General features: G+C 48.4%; 8 protein-coding genes across 8 annotated transcripts; 3 read left to right on the top strand and 5 right to left on the bottom strand.

Moving 5' to 3' along the window:
- Positions 1-1654: 1654 nt before the first annotated feature.
- GT037_004836 (uncharacterized protein) lies at positions 1655-3607 on the bottom strand (the record flags this gene model as incomplete). The annotated part of the gene is made up of 2 exons (XM_038929883.1): positions 1655-3156; positions 3208-3607. 2 exons carry the CDS (start codon positions 3605-3607, stop codon positions 1655-1657), a joined length of 1902 nt encoding a protein of 633 aa, XP_038786833.1.
- A 543-nt stretch (positions 3608-4150) lies between these two features.
- Positions 4151-5497, top strand: GT037_004837 (mfs general substrate transporter; the record flags this gene model as incomplete). Its single annotated transcript, XM_038929884.1, has 2 exons — positions 4151-4269; positions 4318-5497. The coding sequence occupies 2 exons, from the start codon at positions 4151-4153 to the stop codon at positions 5495-5497; spliced, it is 1299 nt and encodes a 432-aa protein (XP_038786834.1).
- A 945-nt stretch (positions 5498-6442) lies between these two features.
- Positions 6443-8369, top strand: GT037_004838 (fad nad-binding domain-containing protein; the record flags this gene model as incomplete). Its single annotated transcript, XM_038929885.1, has 5 exons — positions 6443-6542; positions 6629-6847; positions 6903-7323; positions 7377-7513; positions 7570-8369. The coding sequence occupies 5 exons, from the start codon at positions 6443-6445 to the stop codon at positions 8367-8369; spliced, it is 1677 nt and encodes a 558-aa protein (XP_038786835.1).
- A 576-nt stretch (positions 8370-8945) lies between these two features.
- Positions 8946-10715, bottom strand: GT037_004839 (uncharacterized protein; the record flags this gene model as incomplete). Its single annotated transcript, XM_038929886.1, has 2 exons — positions 8946-9205; positions 9557-10715. The coding sequence occupies 2 exons, from the start codon at positions 10713-10715 to the stop codon at positions 8946-8948; spliced, it is 1419 nt and encodes a 472-aa protein (XP_038786836.1).
- A 665-nt stretch (positions 10716-11380) lies between these two features.
- GT037_004840 (uncharacterized protein) lies at positions 11381-13210 on the top strand (the record flags this gene model as incomplete). The annotated part of the gene is made up of 1 exon (XM_038929887.1): positions 11381-13210. One exon carries the CDS (start codon positions 11381-11383, stop codon positions 13208-13210), a length of 1830 nt encoding a protein of 609 aa, XP_038786837.1.
- A 90-nt stretch (positions 13211-13300) lies between these two features.
- Positions 13301-14415, bottom strand: GT037_004841 (uncharacterized protein; the record flags this gene model as incomplete). Its single annotated transcript, XM_038929888.1, has 4 exons — positions 13301-13551; positions 13605-13951; positions 14024-14253; positions 14311-14415. The coding sequence occupies 4 exons, from the start codon at positions 14413-14415 to the stop codon at positions 13301-13303; spliced, it is 933 nt and encodes a 310-aa protein (XP_038786838.1).
- A 707-nt stretch (positions 14416-15122) lies between these two features.
- On the bottom strand, positions 15123-15943 carry GT037_004842 (uncharacterized protein; the record flags this gene model as incomplete). Its single annotated transcript, XM_038929889.1, has 2 exons — positions 15123-15733; positions 15790-15943. 2 exons carry the CDS (start codon positions 15941-15943, stop codon positions 15123-15125), a joined length of 765 nt encoding a protein of 254 aa, XP_038786839.1.
- Positions 15944-17009: 1066 nt separating this feature from the next.
- GT037_004843 (alpha-glucosidase precursor) lies at positions 17010-20043 on the bottom strand (the record flags this gene model as incomplete). The annotated part of the gene is made up of 5 exons (XM_038929890.1): positions 17010-17270; positions 17328-18274; positions 18482-19661; positions 19707-19951; positions 20001-20043. The coding sequence occupies 5 exons, from the start codon at positions 20041-20043 to the stop codon at positions 17010-17012; spliced, it is 2676 nt and encodes an 891-aa protein (XP_038786840.1).
- Between the last annotated feature and the right edge of the window lie 307 nt (positions 20044-20350).

A 20350-nucleotide genomic window follows, 5' to 3' on the forward strand; every position in this document is an offset into this window, starting at 1 on the left:
TAACCCTAACCCTAACCCTAACCCTAACCCTAACCCTAACCCTAACCCTAACCCTAACCCTAACCCTAACCCTAACCCTAACCCTAACCTGCACGTAATTTAGCTTTTACTAGGCTACTACTAGGTAGAATAATTATAGTTATAGTAGAGTTACTAGCTATATATAAAAAAGGTAGACTAAGTTTTAGATTGCATGTAGAAGTAAATAGTATTCCTACTATAAACTGCTGTTAGATTCTGCTATTAGATTTTACTATTAGATATTAGAATTAGCTATTAGATATTAGAATTAGCTGTTAGATTTTGCTGTTAAATAGTAGAATTTGCTATTAGATTTTGCTATTAGATATTAGAATTAGCTGTTAAATATTAGAATTAGCTATTAGAATTAGCTGTTAGATTTTGCTATTAAATCTTACTAGCGGATTTTGCTATTAGATGTTAGAATTAGCTATTAGATTTTGCTATTAGATTCTGCTGTTAGATTCTACTATTAGATTTTGCTATTAGATGTTAGAATTAGCTGTTAAATATTAGAATTAGCTATCAGAATTAGCTGTTAGATTTCTAACGCACGGGCTAATTTTTCAAAGATTTAACAGCAAAATCCGCGATCCTAATAGGTATAGGTAGACTAGGTTTTAGATTATATATAGAAGTAAATAGCATTCTTACTATAAACTACTATTAGATTCTACTATTAGATTTTACTATTAGATATTAGAATTAGCTATTAGATTCTACTATTAGATTTTGCTATTAGATATTAGAATTAGCTATTAGATATTAGAATTAGCTATTAGATTTTGCTATTAGATTTCTAACGCACAGGCTAATTTTTTAAAAATTTAATAGCAAAATCTACAATCCTAATAGGTATAGAAGTTAGGTTCTAGAAGTTAGTTCTTAGATATTAGTAGCTAGTTTTTAGAAAGCTATCTTTTAGATTTAGTTCCTTAATCTTAGTTTCTAGACTTTAAGTACTTAGTTCTTAGCTAATATTTCTAGTATATATACTATATTTTACTTAGTTTTCTATAAGAACTATTAATCTTAATATATATAGATTACGCTATTAGATTGCGCTATTAGATTATACTATTAGATTCTACTATTAGATTCTACTATTAGATATATAAGTACGTATTAAGATTCTACTATTAGATTCTACTATTAGATTCTGCTATTAAATATAAGTACGTATTAAGACTCTACTATAAGGTTCTATTATTAAATATATTAGTATATATTAGGATTTTGCTATTAGATTCTACTATTAGATTTTCTATATATAGACTAATTTTTTATAAATTCTACTATAGAATCTTAGATTTTAATATACTTAGGGGTTTAGTTTTAAAAAAGAAGATATTATTAAGAACTTAAGTATAAGTAAAGTAATATACCCTACGTAACTCTTACTAGTATAAGTATAAGTAATATTACTAGATCTAATACTAGATAATATACTATTACTCTATACTCTCGTGTACTCTATATTAGTTAGTAGTATAGAGTCTAATAATTTTTAAAAGTAAAGTTTTCTTTAAAGTAAAAATTAATTATAAAACTATAGAATAAGTAAGAGTATATATAATATAATAGAAATAATACGTATAATATATATAAGATAAGTAACTCTACTTGTAGTTCTCTAATTAAAGTGAATACGCCACAATTCACGATTTACCCCTGCTTCGAACGAACTCCTTGTGTGCATTGTTGAAATGTTATCATTCACGACCAAATCGCCTTCGTGCCATGAATGCCAATAGCAAATGCGACGATCATGCAGCAACAGCTCCAAAATATCGCACACGCTCTGATCGCCTTGCTCGATCTCAACATGTGTAGGATCGAATCGCGTCTTCTCTTGAGGCCAGCGCTCGTGGAACCGTAGGCAAGGCCTGCCCGTAGAAGGGTGACTGGTCACCAGCGGCATGCCTCGAATGACCGACTGATCGAACGAGCGTGTTGAGACTGACCAAGTAAGAAATGCCAGTTGATTCAAGGGCTTCTCTTCTGGCAAATGCTCGAAAACCAACTTCGAGCTTGAGAACAAGGTGTAGCCAGTATTCCTGGGACTAGGAGTTACCGCGGCGAAAAACTGAAAATGCGGTGGGACAGGAACGAGGTGCTCGCTTCCATCCTTTCTTATCTCTTTTGTCGTTTTGAACAGGCCATCGAAGTGGAAGGGCATCCATTCTTTGCTTAGCACGTTGTTCAGTCCCTGGCTCTCTTCCCCGTGGTCTTTGACTTCCAAAACAAGTCCGAACTTCCACGGTGTAGGCACTCCAAGCTCGTGAGCCTTGGCGACGAATCTTTCGCGATTCCTTGTTTCCGTGAAGCCACGGAGTACGACTGGCGAATTTTGAACGGCCAGTTCGCGGACTTTCCGTGCTTCAATCATGCTGATCGAACAGCGCTTTAAGCCTTGTGCTGGTCGGATCATAATCCCGCATGGATACATAGGCTCGAAGGTCACTGGTGTTGCCCAGTCATAGACGTGCGATCGTTCTCGAAAGTACGATGCTCGGCCATCTTCATATACCAGCTCCATGTCACTCATCTGTTGAAATCCGTGACGATGACCAGCAATGAGGGTACCGTCCAATTTGAACGCGACAGTGTTGTGCCAGGGTGTCATCGTCTTTCCAAGTGGTAAGACGTTGATCGATATCTTGTCTTCACCAGTGGAAGGGTGAATTGACAATCGCACGTGGTCTTGAAAATTCTCGCGCATTGCTCTTGCGAATGCCTCTCCACGCTTCAACATGCTCTTGGCGATCTTCTCAACACCCCGCTTGAATCGGCTTTTTGATCGCTCTTCGCAAATGGGATATGTGGCCGCCAAGTCAAGCTCGAGGAATTTGAGATATGAACAGTATGTCAGCTGCTTGTTCTCATCCAGACCTGCATGTGAGTCGTTGTGAGTCTCATCCCAGTTGTGGCTTCCATAGCGATTCATGAGAGTGAGGCGGATAGAAGATGCTGTGGCAGCATACGTCATGCCATCGGTCTCTTCATGAAGTTTTGGGGCGGCCAGCAGATCTTTGATGCGTGCAAACTCGATGTGTGAATAGTCACGAGCTTTGGTGAGTGCGCGAAGCTCTTGGCCATACATCCAAACCGTGTTGTCAGGTACGCCCAGAAGGTCTGCCAACGTTAATGTCGAATACACCTTCTACGTTGCATACTCGTACTTACCGTTGTACACCAGTCCATCTGAAACAATAACAAGTACCGCACCAGGAGGGTAGATGTCCTCGATGGCACTGCAGAGCCCGTTAAGATGCGCAAGTGCAACATCCTCAGCTTTGTCCGGCATCGTCCCCAGGACCTTTACTGCACTATTGGGGCTCTTGAACGGAAATGCAGGCATAGCCATGCGGATCGCCTTATTCATCTTCACGAAGCGATAGATCTGACCGAGGAACTTGATTGCGCCCTCGTCGCTACGATCAGAAGCATTCTTGGGTAGAGGACTCCTGTATCGAAAGATAGTATCAAGGATGCGTTGCGACATCTCCATTGCTTCTGCGTGCAGGCCTGTATTGAACCTGCCATTGAATCTCGGAGGAGTAGGGGGCTCGACAAGCGATGGCATCTTGGTTATAGTCTTGGTAAAAGGTGGGTGGCTGAATCGACTCAATGTGATTACGCGCTCAGAGAGATATTCCGTGCAAATCGCAAGCTTTTTGAGACAAAAGACGTGGAAACGCAGCCAAACACTGAATGAAGAAACATGCGATATTCATGCGTCTGTTCATGCTGAACAATCTTATACTCGAAGTCGCCACACATTGGCGTCTCGAATTGGAAGAGAATCCGGTGCTAGGATTGCGCACGCCTGGAGCCGAGGCTAGCATGTAACCTTCCCCCTTTGATCCCAAAGCCGTTATAGGATTACCGAAGAATGCGCGACAAATTTTCCTGCCTCGGAACGATCCTTGAGCGGCTTCACCTTCTAAACACGACAAGTGCAGCCAAGAAGTTCATTCGTCATATTTGAACGCTATTTTGAATTTCAAGTTTATGGTCGTATTCAAGTTGATCTCGAAGATTCTAACCCGCCGTACTACATCATTACAATCTTTTTCGAACCGACATAGAATCACACGTGAAAACACGAAAATCTTTTGAACTCGCCATGGCAGTCGGAATGAAGGCGGATCTTGGTGATGCTTCACCTAAGAATCTCTCTGCTACTCGGGGTTTCATGCCAGAGATCCAGATCATGTCGAGCTTCTTTCTTATGTTCAACTCATGGTAAGTATTTCATATTTCTTGCGTATTCTGCTAACGAACAACGAACAGGGGTCTTATCAACGCTTTCGGAGTGTTCCAGGAGTACTATGCCTCATTCGACCCCCCACTTGCAACTGCATCTTCAATCTCTTGGGTTGGCACTCTGCAGACCTTCCTCCTGTTGGCCGGTGGGTCCGCCACCGGATCTTTCGTGGATAGAGGCTATGCCCAAACCATGTCTTTTGTGGGCTGCGCCCTTATCACCCTTGGATTGATTCTCACCTCCTTTAGTGGGGAATTTACCGACTCCCAGTCTCCTGTGTACTATCAGGTTTTATTGTCGCAAGGGATTCTGTCCGGCCTAGGTATGAGTCTTCTCCTGGTTCCATCGACAGCAGTCTTGTCCACGCACTTCACACACAATCGTGCATTAGCCGTCGGGCTCGCAGGAACGGGCGCATCCGTCGGAGGTATAATCTACCCAATCCTCACACGCCGCCTTCTGGTGAGAGTTGGGTTCAGCTGGTCGATGCGAGCGATTGCGCTTGTTGTGTTGGTCACTACAAGCATCGGTGCTGCGCTTTTGCGTCAACGCGCTGAGCTTACGCAAAACCCGGCCAAACGAACACTTTACGATTTACGATGTCTCAAAGATCCCATATACGCGCTGTTTAGTGCAGGAGTCTTCCTCTCTTTCGCTGGAGTCTACATTCCCTACTTCTACATCAGCGCCTGGGTCCATGACACTGGATTCTCGCTGCATGGTATGGATGCCTACTACTTGGTCAGCATCATCAATGCAGGCGGGTTGGTTGGCCGTCTATTGCCTACTTTCTTGGCGGACAAATTCAGATCAGGCCCTGTACTCATTCAAGCACTTGCGGCTATCTCTTGTGGCACGCTAGCATTTGGCTGGCCGCATATGAAAACGTCCCTGGCAGGACTGGTCATCTGGCTCGTCGCATACGGGTTTCTGAGCGGCACTTTTATTAGCCTCATTCCGGCTAGTGCAGTGACATTGACAAAAGATCTGAGCAGGCTTGGAGGGAGGCTGGGAATAGTCTTTGGTGGAAATGCCTTCGCTAGTTTGATTGGAAACCCTATTGCCGGCGCGATCTTGCGTGGTAGCAACTCAGCTTGGACAGGTCTTGGAATTTACTGTGGCGTGTTCAACTTTGTGGGTGGCTGCATCCTGGTTGCATGCTGGGCGTCGGATGTTCGTAGCAAGGCTAGACAACGGGGAAGTTGAAGAGGCAACTCAAGCGGGCTGCGACTAGTGGTATCGGTCATTTTTGACAGGATCCTTTGCGCATCGCGCTGGGAATCAGCCTTTGGCGGTGGCAAAGTAAGGTATGAGATGATGTACGGACCTAGCGATCCTCACAAACGCAATCCTTGACAGAAAAATTATCATGAGTCTGCCGCCGGATGATCGTGCAAGGCTTCGGCTGAGAGGACAAGGCGGAAAGGAGTGGCAGACTTCCCCTGCATAACGGGTGTAATGCCGCTAACGTCCGATCCGGACCGGAGCGCAATCTTACCGGCAGTACACCCGCCCCACAACTGATACGAGATAATATTCACCCCTGCTAGATGGATCGAATTGCGGCGCCTAGGAAGGCACGTCATTCGTATAGCGAAGAATTGTACCTTGTAAGTGGGCGAAGGGGCCACTCGGGTCCACATTATTGCCGCTATGAAATATAGGAACCGGCCGTGCAGTACATAGCAAGAACTGTTTCCTGGCATTGCCCCAGATTCTCGGCGCATGTCGCGATCTCTTTCAATACATCTTGACCAAACGCGGCTACTGGGTTCAAGCTTTGCAAGCCTCGCGATCTCAATGTAACCTCTCTTGAAAGATTTCAGTCTTTAGCTTGATAACAGAGTTGGCGGTATCGGACAAGTCGCATGTCTTTCCACTTTTCAACTGATGTACCCGAAAAGGTTACTTGGCCCTTGGTCCTTGTCATTGCTTACAACCGCGAACGGGCGAAGAACAGAATGAGCCTAGTGTGATGTAATCTCAGAGTCTGTTTTCGCTTTTGCGGGAATCAACTCGTTGGGGTTGATAGCGTTTTGGCAAGTCAATGTGTTCAAAAGTATAAATAACTATTGATTGACTTCCGACTTCTGTATGTATCGCAGGCGACTGATAGCGACCTCTTCACAACACCACATCTCTTGGTACAGTATGGCTGAGTCTGGGAAGCTATTTGATGATGGGAATGGAAGCATCAACTGTGAGGCGGTAGCAAGACCTGAAGAAGAGGTCGATCTACTCATTGTTGGCGGTAAGTTCTTGAAAACTTCGACGCTTTCGTTTATACATTTACATGAGTTTATGTGTAAGCGTGATCACGTATTGACGCTGCTACAGCCGGTCCGACAGGTCTTTTCCTTGCTCTTCTTGCGCGGCAACTCGGTCTTGATGTTTGCGTCCTGGATGCGAAGTCTGGACCACTGCAGGTGGGCGGTGCTGACGCGATCACTGCGCGTTCTCAACAGTATCTTGAAGTAGCTAGTAATCTTGGATGTGATTCAAACAAAGATACTAGCATACTAGGGGAGTTGTTGAACAAGGGCGTGAAGTGCAACAGTAAGTCTCCTATACTGCTTCTGATTGTAGACATTTTCGATTGATTGTCTTTCAGCAAGCTCCATCTATGCGGATGGCCAGTTCACATCCCGTCAAAGTCATTGGTGGAATGGCATCCCACATACGTTCTACAACAATTTGTTGATGATTGGCCAGCCGTTCATCGAGCAGCTTTTTGTTTCGCACCTTGATGTACCAGTCAATTACTCAGAACCTGCGCTCTCCTTATCCCATTCCATCACACCGCTGCAAGCTACAGTGCAGACAGCGAAACGAACAATCAAGGCGAGATACTGCTTGGCTTCTGATGGAGCGCGAAGCTTCATGAGGGGCGAGCTGGGAATTGGCTGGGAAGGTACAAAGCCTAACATGGTTTGGGCAGTACTGGACTGTTGGATCGATACTACGTTCCCTATCTGCAGAGAGATCGTGACTTTGCAGTCTGATGGCGAATCTCGAATGGCATGGATCCCACGGTAAGCATACAAGACATGGTTCTCAAGACCTTCGCTTATCAATAACCCCATAGAGAGAGAGGCATGCAAAGGTTCTACGTGTTGCTTGATGGGGAAGTCACGCTGGAAAAGACACAAGACTCAGTTCGACGCCACATGGCACCACACTCGGTCGAGTTTACGCACATTGAGTGGTTCAGCAAATTTGAGAGTAGGTCATGTTTCTCGGATCGAGACAACGTCAAGTTAGAGCTAAAGTATGTGCAGTCAAAGAGCGTGTAGCAACCACCTTCCTGCATCCGACTTCCCAAGGCCCTTTCATCCTGGCCGGTGATGCTGCCCATGTCCATTCAGTCAATGGCGGCCAGGGGATGAATACCGGACTTTCCGATGCCTTCAATTTGATCTGGCGTCTATACTTCTCAATTAAATGCCCTGATCTTCCTCTAGCCACTCGAAACGCAATAGTCGAGAGCTACGACCTGGAGCGAAGAGCTACTGCCAAAGGTGTTATCGACGTTGCTGCTAAGCTAGTGCGCAGCACGACCACAGAGGCCAAACACTATGTTGATCTCATCGAAAAGAACTCGGGTTTCATCACTGGCATGGGTGTGGCTTACTCGGATATGGCCTCACCGCTGGTCAAGGAATCAGCGCAAGGTATCTTTGACGCGGGAAAGCGATGTCCAGATCTTTGGCTGCAGGGGCCAGGCTCTGGCGACTCGATTCGACTTTATCAGAAACTTCGCTACGGTCGATACATCATTTTGCTGGCTGGTAAAGCCGCTTCAGTTCAGCTAAGAGAGGGAAACCCTAGATTCCTGTCTATAATCAGGCTGAGGCCTCTACGCGCCATGAGTATTGGTGTTAGTAGCGTCAACGGCGTTAGTGGAAAAACCGTTGATCAGGAAGATGAGTTGGAAGCCTTGACTTGCTCATGGATCAAGAAACAAGACGACTATGCTGTTTTGGTAAGGCCAGACTGTTACACTGAATTCGTTGCAGACGTAGAGTCAGTTGTAGAGTATTGCAAAACACGACTACCGGGCTTACTCTTAAGTCCTTAGAAGAGGATTAGAATTGATGGTATGTGCGATAGCAGCGGCGGCTCGACGGCGTTATAATCAAAGACGGGGCGATTAGAACAAGCGCGGAACTAGTTCTCGTGAAAGGTTACTTGTAGACGGTTCAGCGTGTGGGAGAAGATTTCCAGCGCTGCACGCAATACGTCTCCTTGTCGCGTAGCGGTCGGTTGAGACTTGGAAGCTTTCCCGTCGTGGCTGTTCGCAGAATGGAGGGGGTGCCTGCGCTTGGCTTTGTCGACAACGATCACGAAGACCTCTAGGCGCAAGTACTCGATCCGGTTTGTATTGCTTTACAGTACGAAGCGAACGTTCGTCTGATGTATAATATCTAACAATATCTATTCGTCTCCTCCTATGTCTACGTTCAACAAGCGGCACACACGATAAGCGTCTTTGTTGATATGCGCTAGTCGCGTTGTTTGGTAGAGCGCGTTACGAAGACATCGCTCCGCATGACCGATTGACGTGAACAAGGGGTAGTAGGAATTATGTGGTTCTTTGGCGGCGTGAACTCTTCGAACCTCTCTCCTAACACTAGATAATCTGTCTTACGAGATATCATATCAATGTGATGGAACTCAGCTCAGCATCGTCCGGCATAGCCTCACCATCCATGATTCCATGTACGTAGGCAGTACCAATGACTACGTAACCATCTTTTCCCGGTCGTAATACGACCGGATCGTCTGAGCCCGTCAACACAGCGATGACATCCCCGACTGTAGTGTTCTCGGGTACCCAGCCCATGCGATTCCCTTCACTCAACATAAACCTCCGGCCGTTGGATGTCAATGACACGGAGTGATCGAACTGGGCAACTTGGTGATTTGGATAAGTTATGTCGAAAGGTGACAATGTCATCCGGGCCACCCACTGATCAAAGAATAACAGCTCGCTAAATGAATGCACTCGTTCACCACCAATAATGCTACCACATAATATCAGGGCCAGCGACTCTCTTGGTGAACCATGGTCGATACATCTCGTCCCTCCAGCATGAGGCCAAGATTGAGCGACTTTTACTACGGTCTGCATTTTGCGTCTGTACGACCCTGAAGTTGTCACTATCTGCTTCACAGAATCGACGATACTTCCAGCGATCCTCAATGATGTGGTGTTTGTTCCAACCACACATTCAGCAGGCTTCAGACGGTGTGCTTTATACATACCGCTGAAGCGCATTCGCGTGTGCCATGTCAAGAGATCCAGATCGATTGGAATAGTCCAATCAGGTACCCAGGACGGTAGATGCAGCACGCGAGGTCGAGGTAAAATGCACATAAAGACCTTGAGCTCTCTGGTATTCAAGATAAACGACAACGCCAGCTTTGTGTACAAATCTTCAGTACCCTGGTGGTAATCAGGAACGAGGGACAATCGCGACGCTTCGGCAGCTGCTAGCGCGAGCATGCCGTAGATTTTGTCTCGCGGATCCTTCGATTCGTGGCCACGCAAAAGACTAACGATAGGTAGTATATTGTTTGAAGATGGGTCGCCTTTGCTCCGCACATGCGAACGGAGCAGAAGGATGGTTAGAGGAGCTCTGAAGCTGTGTAACATATCAGCAAATGCTTCGACAGTAGGTTGGGATCCGCCGACACTGCAGCAGCCACCGTGTCCATTCATTCCTTGGACAGCCTGGAGCATCAGGTCACCGTCCAGGACGCTTCTTCCACACTGAAATACAGGATGCTGTGCAAGGACCATCTCTTGCACGGTCCACATCCGGCCCCACCACGCAAAACTTGCGAAGTGCTGTAAAGCTTGGATGACTCGCTCAGTCTCTACTTTGACTACTTGCCCCGCAAGAGAAAGGGTCAATGCGCGATTGACATGGAGCTCAGGGTTCTGTCCGACTATAGTGAAGAACTTGAATGCGTCATCCACGCCAGGCCAGGCCTCACCCAACCAGATTACTACCGTCTCTGCCTTACGAAAGATAGGACCCATGAGAGACACCTGTTGGCCGCGCTCGTCGGTGTCCTCCTGGTCAATGCAAATTGCGTCAACCCATATTGTACGGGGTCTGTCGGCATGTCGGAGGTACTGTAGGGCTCGAAATAGATTTGCGGTCACTCTCCGTAGTCGTCCTTCAAGCACAATCATTTGATCGTTGTTGCGGTCACCCCAGACGTATGACAGTGCCTCGTACTCGAGGGCAGGCTCGTCGAGTGAGGCAATGCTAATATGACATTCAATGAAGTGCGTATCGTCGGATGCTGCATTCAATTGAAGGATTCTGATCTGATTCAAGTCTTCGTCGAGTGGTGTGTACATCATCTCAGCCGAATGCGTTTCTTCGCTTGGCTCGTAGTGAATGGCAGACATGATCAAAGCTGGCAGACCACACTGCCGTGACAGTCTACGTTGTCGTGAATGCTCGTATAGGAGCACATCAACATGCAGGAACCGTCAGAGTTGGGAGGTTCAGCGCTACACGCGAGCTGGCGTGCACTGGCACTAGCGGAGAAGAGTGGGTGCGGATGCAGGTGCAGGGTTTCGCGTTGCACGATGGAGAAACCAACAAGCATTATTTGCGACTATTTTCTAGTAAAAACAGCACTTGCGCGGTTCGCGGATGATACGAAGTTTGCGACTGCGGAGATTGCGAGTATAGTGTAGCAGATAGGAAGGTCGGTGCACGCGGGGTGCAAGGCAACAGCTAGCAGGCTGCTTCATCCCGCGTCCAGGCCCCACACAGTGGGAAGGTGGCGCGACCCTCATCGCACCTTCCAGCGAAAACCCTGGTCAACGACCAATCGCAATATAGCTCATAGCCGAAACCGCCCAGGTTCACTCACCCTAGAGACATCCTCTTTAGCATTATACCAAGTGCTGTGGCCTGTGACCTAGCTTATCTGGTGCACGACAGCAAGAGCGCAAGGCGCGCACAGATACAGGATGTGTTACGCCCCACGGAACGCCGTATTAGCATCCGCACTCGTCTCTAACAGTCGTATACTCCTTAATATCACGATCATACCATTGCAACCATGCCAGTGACAGGGAGACATAGACGCGCGAGGCAAAACAGCTGCTGGACGTGCAAGCTACGTCGCAAGAAATGCGACGAGATGCAACCGATCTGCGGAGACTGCGATAGTCTAGAGATCGCCTGCGTCTATGGACCGAGGCCACACTGGATGGATACTGACGAGCAACGACGACAGAAAGCCATCTTACTCAAAGAGGAAGTGAAACATAAAGCAGCATTAAGGAGAGAGAAGTCCACCATGGCCACCGACCGAACTGCACAAGACGAAGCTGTCCATCAATTCAATATCATACCAGATATTGTGGTATCGAAGCATCCTTCTTCCATCGACCTTGCGGGATCAGTTGTACCAAACGAACAGACATCGGCCTCAACAAGCATCTTGACACCTCCTGTTATGCCCGTGCCATTTCCCTTTTCTCTACTATCCAACGATATACAACACTACCACTACTCCCAACCCGTGCAGGAAAGGTCACCCATCGAAGCAGATTTCATCAACAAGTATATCGACTTCGTCTTTCCAGGCCTCTTCCCCTTCTACCGACCCTCGCTTTTTGACACGGGTCGGAGTTGGCTCCTGCAGCTACTGGGGAAAAGCCGCATCGCACATCATGCCGCCCTCAGCATATCGTGTTACTTCTTCACTATGGCACTCATCGATTTAGAGGGTACTTCTGGTGATCATGCAGAATGCAGAATGTTGCGTTGGGATGAAGTTGAGCGACATGCTGAGAATTGTTTCGATAGCCTAAGGAAGAACATACTAGCTCTCGATCTACACACACAAGACATCGAGCAGTCATCCAGGATTGAGGCATTGGAAAACATTGTTCACCTCCTCATCTTCGAGATGGCACTGAGCAAAGCCGCTTCTTCGAATTCTCATCTTTCGACTGCGTACACTTTGCTCCGACAGATCATGGGCTGTAGTCCGTCTTCTCACGAGAACCAGATGCAGTCAAAAATCACAACAGTTCTCCTACAAATCGGGCCTCCACTTTGGACCAATCCCGCTGATGGCACTCACATTTGGTCGCCTGCCCAAGCTGGTGTCAGATTCTGTACAGCGTTACTGATCTTCGTCGATATTGTAGCAAGTATCGCTCTCCAAGAACCACCGACGCTTCTTCCCTATCACGCTACAGTCCTCGCTGAGAAGGACGATGGAGTAAGTCTCCCTAGCGATGCCGAGATTCGCTTCTCCGCTGTTATCGGATGTCGCAATGGCGTCATGAGGTCAATCGCCGAGATATCGATGCTGAATGTTTGGAAGAACGAAGAGATCGCTACGAACAGCCTAGATGCCATGGACCTCATTAATCGCGCCTCGCAAATCGCTCACTCACTCGAGAGCGACATGATTCAAATTGAGAACGAGAAGATCACAAGATCTGTGTCCGACTCTCACACTTGCGGGCCACTTGATCTAGCTCTTAATCCCTCCGCGTCTTCTACTTCAACGCTAATATGGGCCCGTGCAGCACAGCTATACCTCACAGTTGTCGTATCCGGTTGGCAATTACTCAGTCAGGACATCAGGACCAACGTTGGTCATATCATCGTACTACTCGAAGATGTCCCGGCGTACCAGCTGCGCGCACTCGTTTGGCCGATATGCGTCGCTGGTTGTCTGGCCCTAGAAGAAGAGAAGACCTTCTTCTTGAGACTCTTCGCAGGTCTAGGCAAGGTTCATACAGCTGGAACATTAGACGACGCACGCCAAATCATGGTAAAGGTCTGGGAAAGAAGTGAAACGTCAGATATGATCGACTGGAATCTTGCATCCTGTTTCAGCATACTGGGATCGTCAATTCTATTAGTCTAGCTACAATGTAGTTCCAAATTAGAACTGTAAATTGAGTCTCGTTCATCACAATACACTGCGCTCGTTCTCGCGATACAGAAGACAAAGAAGTCACTTTCCTTTCCAGAACCCAACAACTTCCTCCACACTCTTGGGCTTGATCTCAGGAAACTTCTCGTTCAAACTTCCTTCATGCGGAACAAACATGATTCCATTCACAGCCCACAGCCCGAACTTGGCCAAGAGGCCGACAAGTGTCGGCTTGGGGAAGTACGGGTACAAATGTGGATGAGTAGGCAATTCGGTAATCTCGCCACGTGCAAGCTTCTCGACAGGGTCGAGAGTCATGGTGAACTTTGAACCTATCGTTCATCAATGCATGGTTCGTGAGTTGGAAAAGAGGCGAATAGCATACCGCGGGCTTCTTCAGCTAACTGCACGAGGCGAGACAAAGAAGTGTTCTCGCTGTAGCAATGCAGCGCTTCTTCCCAATGTTTCAACCCCATGGCTGCGACTACAAATCTTGCCAGGTCTTGCGTGTACGTGAAGCTTATGGTTTCATCGCCCGTATTACCAGGGAGCGCTGCTGTCTTGTGCGCCATGTCCACGAACACAACGAGAGGTGTAAGGTAGGTGGGTATGTGCGGCATACCGTAGTAGTCTAAGAAGAGGCCGACGTAGAACTGCGTCCATTCCAGTCCGGTCTTGCGAACAGCGGCAATACTCGGCTCACGAAGGCCGTTGAGTTCTAGCTGGAGAGATCTAGCAAACTATTGTCAGGCTAGAAGTCCTGAGTGCAAGGAAGGAAGGTGTAGGTGGAAAGGAAATACGTACGGTTCCTCGGGCGTAGCATTGCCCCAGTTACTCACTACGAAGCGCTTGGTACAGGAGGACTTGTCTGCAGCTGCAATGAAGCTCCTCTCTGCCTTTGCAGCTTCAGGATCATACATGACAATGGTTGAGATGACGGTATGGATATTGTTTTCCTCAAGCGTTTTGGTGAGCTCTTCGACGTCTGTGTAATCCACCGCGATGACTTTGGCAGCGCTCTTGCCTTCCGGAACCTGCATATTGATTAGTGTTCATGGCTTACTTAACAATATGGAAGTATGATTACGAACCTTGCGAGAGATTACAATGACCTCATGAGACCCTTCTGCTAGGAAAGCGTCGACGATTGTTTTGCCGACAGAGCCTGTCCCGCCGATGACTGCCACGGTGACCATTTTGTATGATTGTTCTCGAGACGATAGAGCGAATAGCTATCTTAGAAAGAATTTAAGGTGTTGATGCGACGAATCCCAGAGAAATGATGCGATGATGGCAGATGCTAAACTGACTGGTGTCCGCTGATGCTGATGTCGAAAGCCGCAAAGGTACGAAACCCACCTCTTCTTATACGCGCGTCTTTGACAGTCTCCGGCGCAACATAATACCCGTCGGACTGAAGAGATTCTGCATATCCTAGCATCTTTGAGGCCTGAAGTGCATAAGTACCTGGTCAAGGAGATCGTTTGGTGTTGCGCGCGCGGCTGGAGTTGGTGGCGGCAACGCTAGCCTCAATTGGACCACCCGCGCGGGCTCTGGATGTGGAATCGCGCAAGGCTGCACCTTATTTTGCGCGATCCATCGTCATTAGTGAAAGTTGACGGAGTTCTCGGGCACCCGATCTGGAGACGTCGACTGTGAACAATCGATGCTTGGTGCTTGAGTTTCTTGGCTGTTCTTCCTGTCCTAAGAAGCGTCACGCATGAGCCGATTCCGGACACCATGCTACCTTCGAATTTAGCCACGCCTCGGCCTATCTTTTCGAATTGTCTCCGGTCTTTCTGGTCATGTAAGTTGTCATACGCCTTAGAAGACTATAATCACGAGCGTGGCTCTTTCATTGATATATTTAGATGATCGCTTACTACAGCAAATCTCTACGCCCTTACTGCGAACCCGCGAGCTCTCGTGGTGGCGCTTGCGGTGAATGATGTCCCTGCGACCACGCCGTACCCTCACTGTACGGACTACTGTATTCGTTGCCTGCGTGATGCGCGACGGCAACGCCGGCTGGCTTGCTGTACTGCTGCGATTCTGGCTGGTAGCTCAATCTTGCGTTCAGGTCCTTCATCTTGCGATGGTTGCGATAGAACAGATATGCTGCGGCCGCAACCAGTATCGCACCCAAACCTACGCCAACACCAATGCCAGCCTTTGCTCCTGTAGACAGGCCACCCTCGTCATCTGGGGAGCCGGTGGCTTTCGGGTCTGCGGGTGTGGTTGTAGGAGCTGCAGAGCTTGGTGTCACGCTTGGTGCCGGTGTCGTGGAAGGGGTTGTTACAGGGTCCTTTGCCACAGTCGAAGACATCGCCATGATTGATGCGCTATGTGTAGGATCAGAAGTAACACCTATTGTCGCACCACCGACACTTCCAATCCCACTTGCAAAAATAGCAAGCTGGCATCCAACGGGTCTGCTCCAGTCGTCGAATTCCTGCGAGAGCTGGATAGGGCCCCAGCGTTCCGTCCCATTCTCGTTGATATTTCTCCTAAAGTCTTTCGACCTTGTCAATCGAGACCAATCACTAAAAACAGCTGATAGTTTGACTCACTATAGCCCTTTCCTCCAGCGACACTCTCAGAGCAATTGATCAGCAGCAGCTCTGCGAATGTTGACCACCAATACACGTCCACCTGATCGTTGTAATTGATGTTGAGGTGGTCTTGCTCGAGCGGGTAGTAGAAGTCGCCTCTTTCTGTAGACATCTTCGAAAAGATCGCGTCTTTGTCGTTCGGTTTGGGGCAGATATGGATGCAGTTGTGACTCTAACAAGAATTTGGAAAGACTGTCGTACATGCGACAATTTTGTACAACGTCACAATCAGCCCATTTCCATGTTGCGAATCCTTCGTTGCCCTTCCAACTTGTCTCTTGCAGCCTGAGTCAAGGCAGTACGAATCAGAATGCGAAGTGACGCAAAGCTGGGAGTGAGGGTTGCGCGAAACGGCCCCCGATCTGCGCACAGCCTGATATCCGGAAACAACCTTATTTCTCTACTACGAATCAGATAGCACTTGATGCAATGACAAGGTCACTTGACATGTGGTGTGCCCTACCTAGGTATCGTTGGCGACATGCGGGGAGGTTTGAATGGTGTAACGGTATCGGTGAGCGCACAGCCTGATGCGCAAAAGAAACCCATGGCTGACTGGGGTTAGAGCCGTCTTGCAAAAACCATGACAGCTGTAGTATGCCTCTGGGAAGATTCACGCCGCACCCTGATGATATCCGAGGTTCGTTCACTCACAGTCTCGGGTCTATTATGACCAATGGATGAGCTGACGGCCATTGTGGCCTTCCTCCATTTGGTGTTGAGTCTGACAAGGCTGTTGTCGGACAAGAAGGCTGAGCCGCGGCACAGTAACCGAGAATCTTACATGCGCTGCGCCACGTGCTTGGCAGACTGCCTTATTGGGCCTCTATATTCTGGGAGGTACCTTGGTATCGTATGGAGGAGGCCTGATTCATATGGCACCGGAGTTTATTGGTCCCACTACTGCGTTGACGGCAAGCGCGGTATATCGTGCGAGCATCAACCGACGTACACAGAGCTGCTCAATCTCTACCTGTGCAGGCGGTTTGAACCCCATCTATTCATGCAGTCATACATATACGAGTTGTGCTGCGCTCTTGTTATCGCTGTTTGCAGCTAGTATAGGTACATGGCGTCAACGCGGCAGTTTACACAAGCCTCAGCCGACGCACACCAGTCTTTCCACCTTTTAGACCTCTCTTTTCTCTGTCGTAAATTATCACGGAAGACGATTGGACCTACATGAAGATGATAGATAGGTTCGCATGGAACGCGTTGGCCACACCTTCCAGCCCCGTCACATGCATGGCGCCGTTGTCGCTTGCGATTTTGACGTTGCCCAAGTCTACATTTCTTCCCCCAGACATGATCTTGATAGTGCTACATTCGGCAAGACTGTTGTCTTGGAACCAGCCAGCGATCGTGATATTGGCTAACGCATTGGTGTCTTGGTAGGAGCCAGTAACTGACGTACTCAAGGTGGCGTTAGCAAACGAGAACTATTCGCAAATCAGCAATCCATTTCACAATACGGACAGTTTGGAATTCGCAGGTACCTTGATCTCCTTGATGTCAGCGGGCTCCTGACTCACACCGTCGTCGAGGTAAAGCTCCCCTTTGGCTTCCCGCTTATCGTCGAGCGCGACTAGAATGCTCCACGGGTTCATCCTGGTTGTTTTGGTCGTATTTCCAGGCTTCTGACTTGCGATAATGCTGCCACCACGCATGTGCACCGGGATGTGCTCAAGCGGTGCATCTAATGTTACATTCTGACCCGGCTGGGCGTGCACCTCTTTGAGCGTATACCAATCGTACCACCGCGTATGTGGCGCACCGGGGAACACTCCTTGTGAGACGCGCAACAGGGGAGCTAGTACCGGCGTGATCAAGATGGAAGGTCCGAGCATGAACTGATTATCAACACTTTTCAGCGACTCGTCCTCGGGAAAGTTCCATGACAACGCGCGCAACACTGTTTCACCGCGCTTGTGCGCAGCATGAAAGAGTGTGTATTGGTAGGGCAAGAGACGGAACCGCACATCCATCACGCGACGGGTCGCTTCCGCAGTAGTCGCCCACCTGAATGCTTCCTGTGCAATTGTGTTGCGAGAGTTGTGGTTGCGATACAGAGGGAAAAAAGCACTGAGCTGCATCCATCGCGTGCAGAGCTCCATATCGGCATTTCCGTTGAAGCCGCACGTCTCGACACCAAAGTAAGGAATGTCAGCTATGCTGAAGGTCAGTGCTTGAGGAATCGTCATGTACATGTTACCCCAACGCGAGTTTGTGTCGCCGCCCCAGTGACCAGTTATAGCACCGGAGCCGGGTGATGTTGATCGCGCAATCCAGAACGGACGTTTTCCTGGGAACACAGACAGGAGCGCGTTGTAGGTTGCTTTACCAGAGACGTAGCCGTGGGTATTGTGCAGCTCGTATTCGGTCGTGTTAAGTCCATCATTGTGCGTGGCGTAGGGAGCAACCGCTTGACGCAGGAGTGAGTGCCCTTCGAGAGTCAGATTCAAAGCATAGGGCGGAAATGTTATGTTCCGGACGCCGGGAGTCGCTGAAGTAAATCACACAGTGGCTGTGCCGACAGTTGTGGTTGGCGTGGGGTAAGCTGATGCTTGCGACGCGCTTGCTGCGCTCGCAGATGCTGCTTCGGTCGCGTTGGTTTGGTCAAAAGCTTCAGGACAGTCGTAGTTGATCTGACCAGGCTCTCCAGGCAGCTTGAAAGGCACGTGGATTGGATTGTCCGCAAGTCTCTCTGTCCCACAAGAGCCAGTGCACCACGATGACAAGTCAGAGATGTCCAGCCACCGACCATCAAATGGAAGCTGATCATGGTACAACTGCATCTCGTTCGTCCAAAAGTTTTGAGTCGCGTTATGCAAAAAGTCGGGCCATACGCTGAAGCCTGGCCACTGGATGCCGACGTAGTCATCTGTGTGCCCTTCTCCACGCTTGATATAGAGATCAAGTACTTTGCCGCGATCGTAGGTGGGATTTGCGTCAGTCCCGTTGCCTGGTGCCGGCACATATACGTTGGGGTCGAGGATAGGCATCCAGTATTGACCGTTTGCATGTAGCTTAGCGAGAAACTCTATGCCTTCATGGATGGGATATGTATTATTATCATGGGTAAAGATGCGATACTGAAACAGGTAATCCAAGTCGTTCCAGATAGCTTCGAGTTGGATATTCGCAGCTGCATATCCATCGATGATTTCTTGTAGAACAGTCCAGTTCTGGTAGCCCCAACGAACTTGATGGAAACCAAGCGCCCAGTAAGGCTGCATGACAGGTGTGCCAATTACACCAAGCTGCTGCTGCGCCAGAGCCTCCGTTGGCAAAGGACCACTAAAGAAGTAGAAGTCGAAGCTGCCACCGATTGTCCGGTAGATGATACGATCGGGGCGTAGAAGCCATTCTTGACCGTGGAGGTTGCGACCGTATACCACATGAGACTTGGAGGACCCATTATTGTAACGGGTCTCAAGGTAGACTGGGTGCGTGCTATGCATATTCGCATCAATCGGTTGATCGTTCATCTCATTGTATTGATTCCAGAAGGTTTGCGTGTACTGATTTGGTAAGCGAAAGCTTCCACGTATCGCTTCCGGTAGTCCATAGATATTATACCCTGGGACCATGTTCGTGACCAGCTCAAGGAATTGGTCTTCGAACACGATCTTGTGGCCGTAGGTGTCAAACAGTGCCTCACCAGTCTTTGCACGCCTCACTCGGAACTGGAAGGTAGGATCATTACTCCACTCAAACCTCAAATCACTATTGCTAATTGTACCCCCATGAGAGAATCTGCCACTAGGACTGAGAGACTCGTCCAAGATGTACAAGGATCTGTTGGATGGGGTGACGTATTTGGGGTAGATCTTGATGTTAAGCTGAGCAGCATTTTGGTACTAAACTTCAAGGACAAGGTCTGAGATTTCGTTTCCGTACGCATTGCATGCAGGACCGGCGAGAGACAGGTCTGCAGTGATAGTGTTGTCGGAAGTAACGACGTTAGCTGCTTTGTATCCAGGGCAAATTCTTTGCGCGTCTGGCGCATCTGGATTGATGATATTGGGTGTGACACTGGGTGCAAGGTTGAGTGTGGATGCTAACGTTGATGTTGGTGGCCATGTGTTTGAACCAGGCGGCTGATCGAGTGTGGTTTGGCCTTTAGGTATAAGACTCTCCTTCAAGTAAATCTCAAAGGGCGGGCATACCTGAGGCTATAGCGGCCAATGCAAGAGCGAGATACGTCCACATCGTACACGAGTCAAGTGGGTGAAAAGTGTGGGTACGTGGAACACTCGATGTCTGCCGACTGATGTAACCTCCTGGAAAGACTGTAGCGTGTGACATGCAGCTATTAAAAGACGCCTAAGCTTCTGCTCAAAAACCTTGAATCTAGACATCATTCGGGTGTCGATCATGCAGGCCGTCGGCTTGGTGTACGTGAAAGATGCGAATGTGGATTAGCATGATGATCTTCCCCTACACGTCAAGATCCATGTTTGCTAGAGGGTTGCCAGACATCTCTCCGGCTTGACTTATCGCCACTACAAAAGTGAAT

This window comes from Alternaria burnsii (genome assembly GCF_013036055.1).
Source record: "Alternaria burnsii strain CBS107.38 chromosome Unknown 740, whole genome shotgun sequence".
NCBI lineage: Eukaryota > Fungi > Ascomycota > Dothideomycetes > Pleosporales > Pleosporaceae > Alternaria > Alternaria burnsii.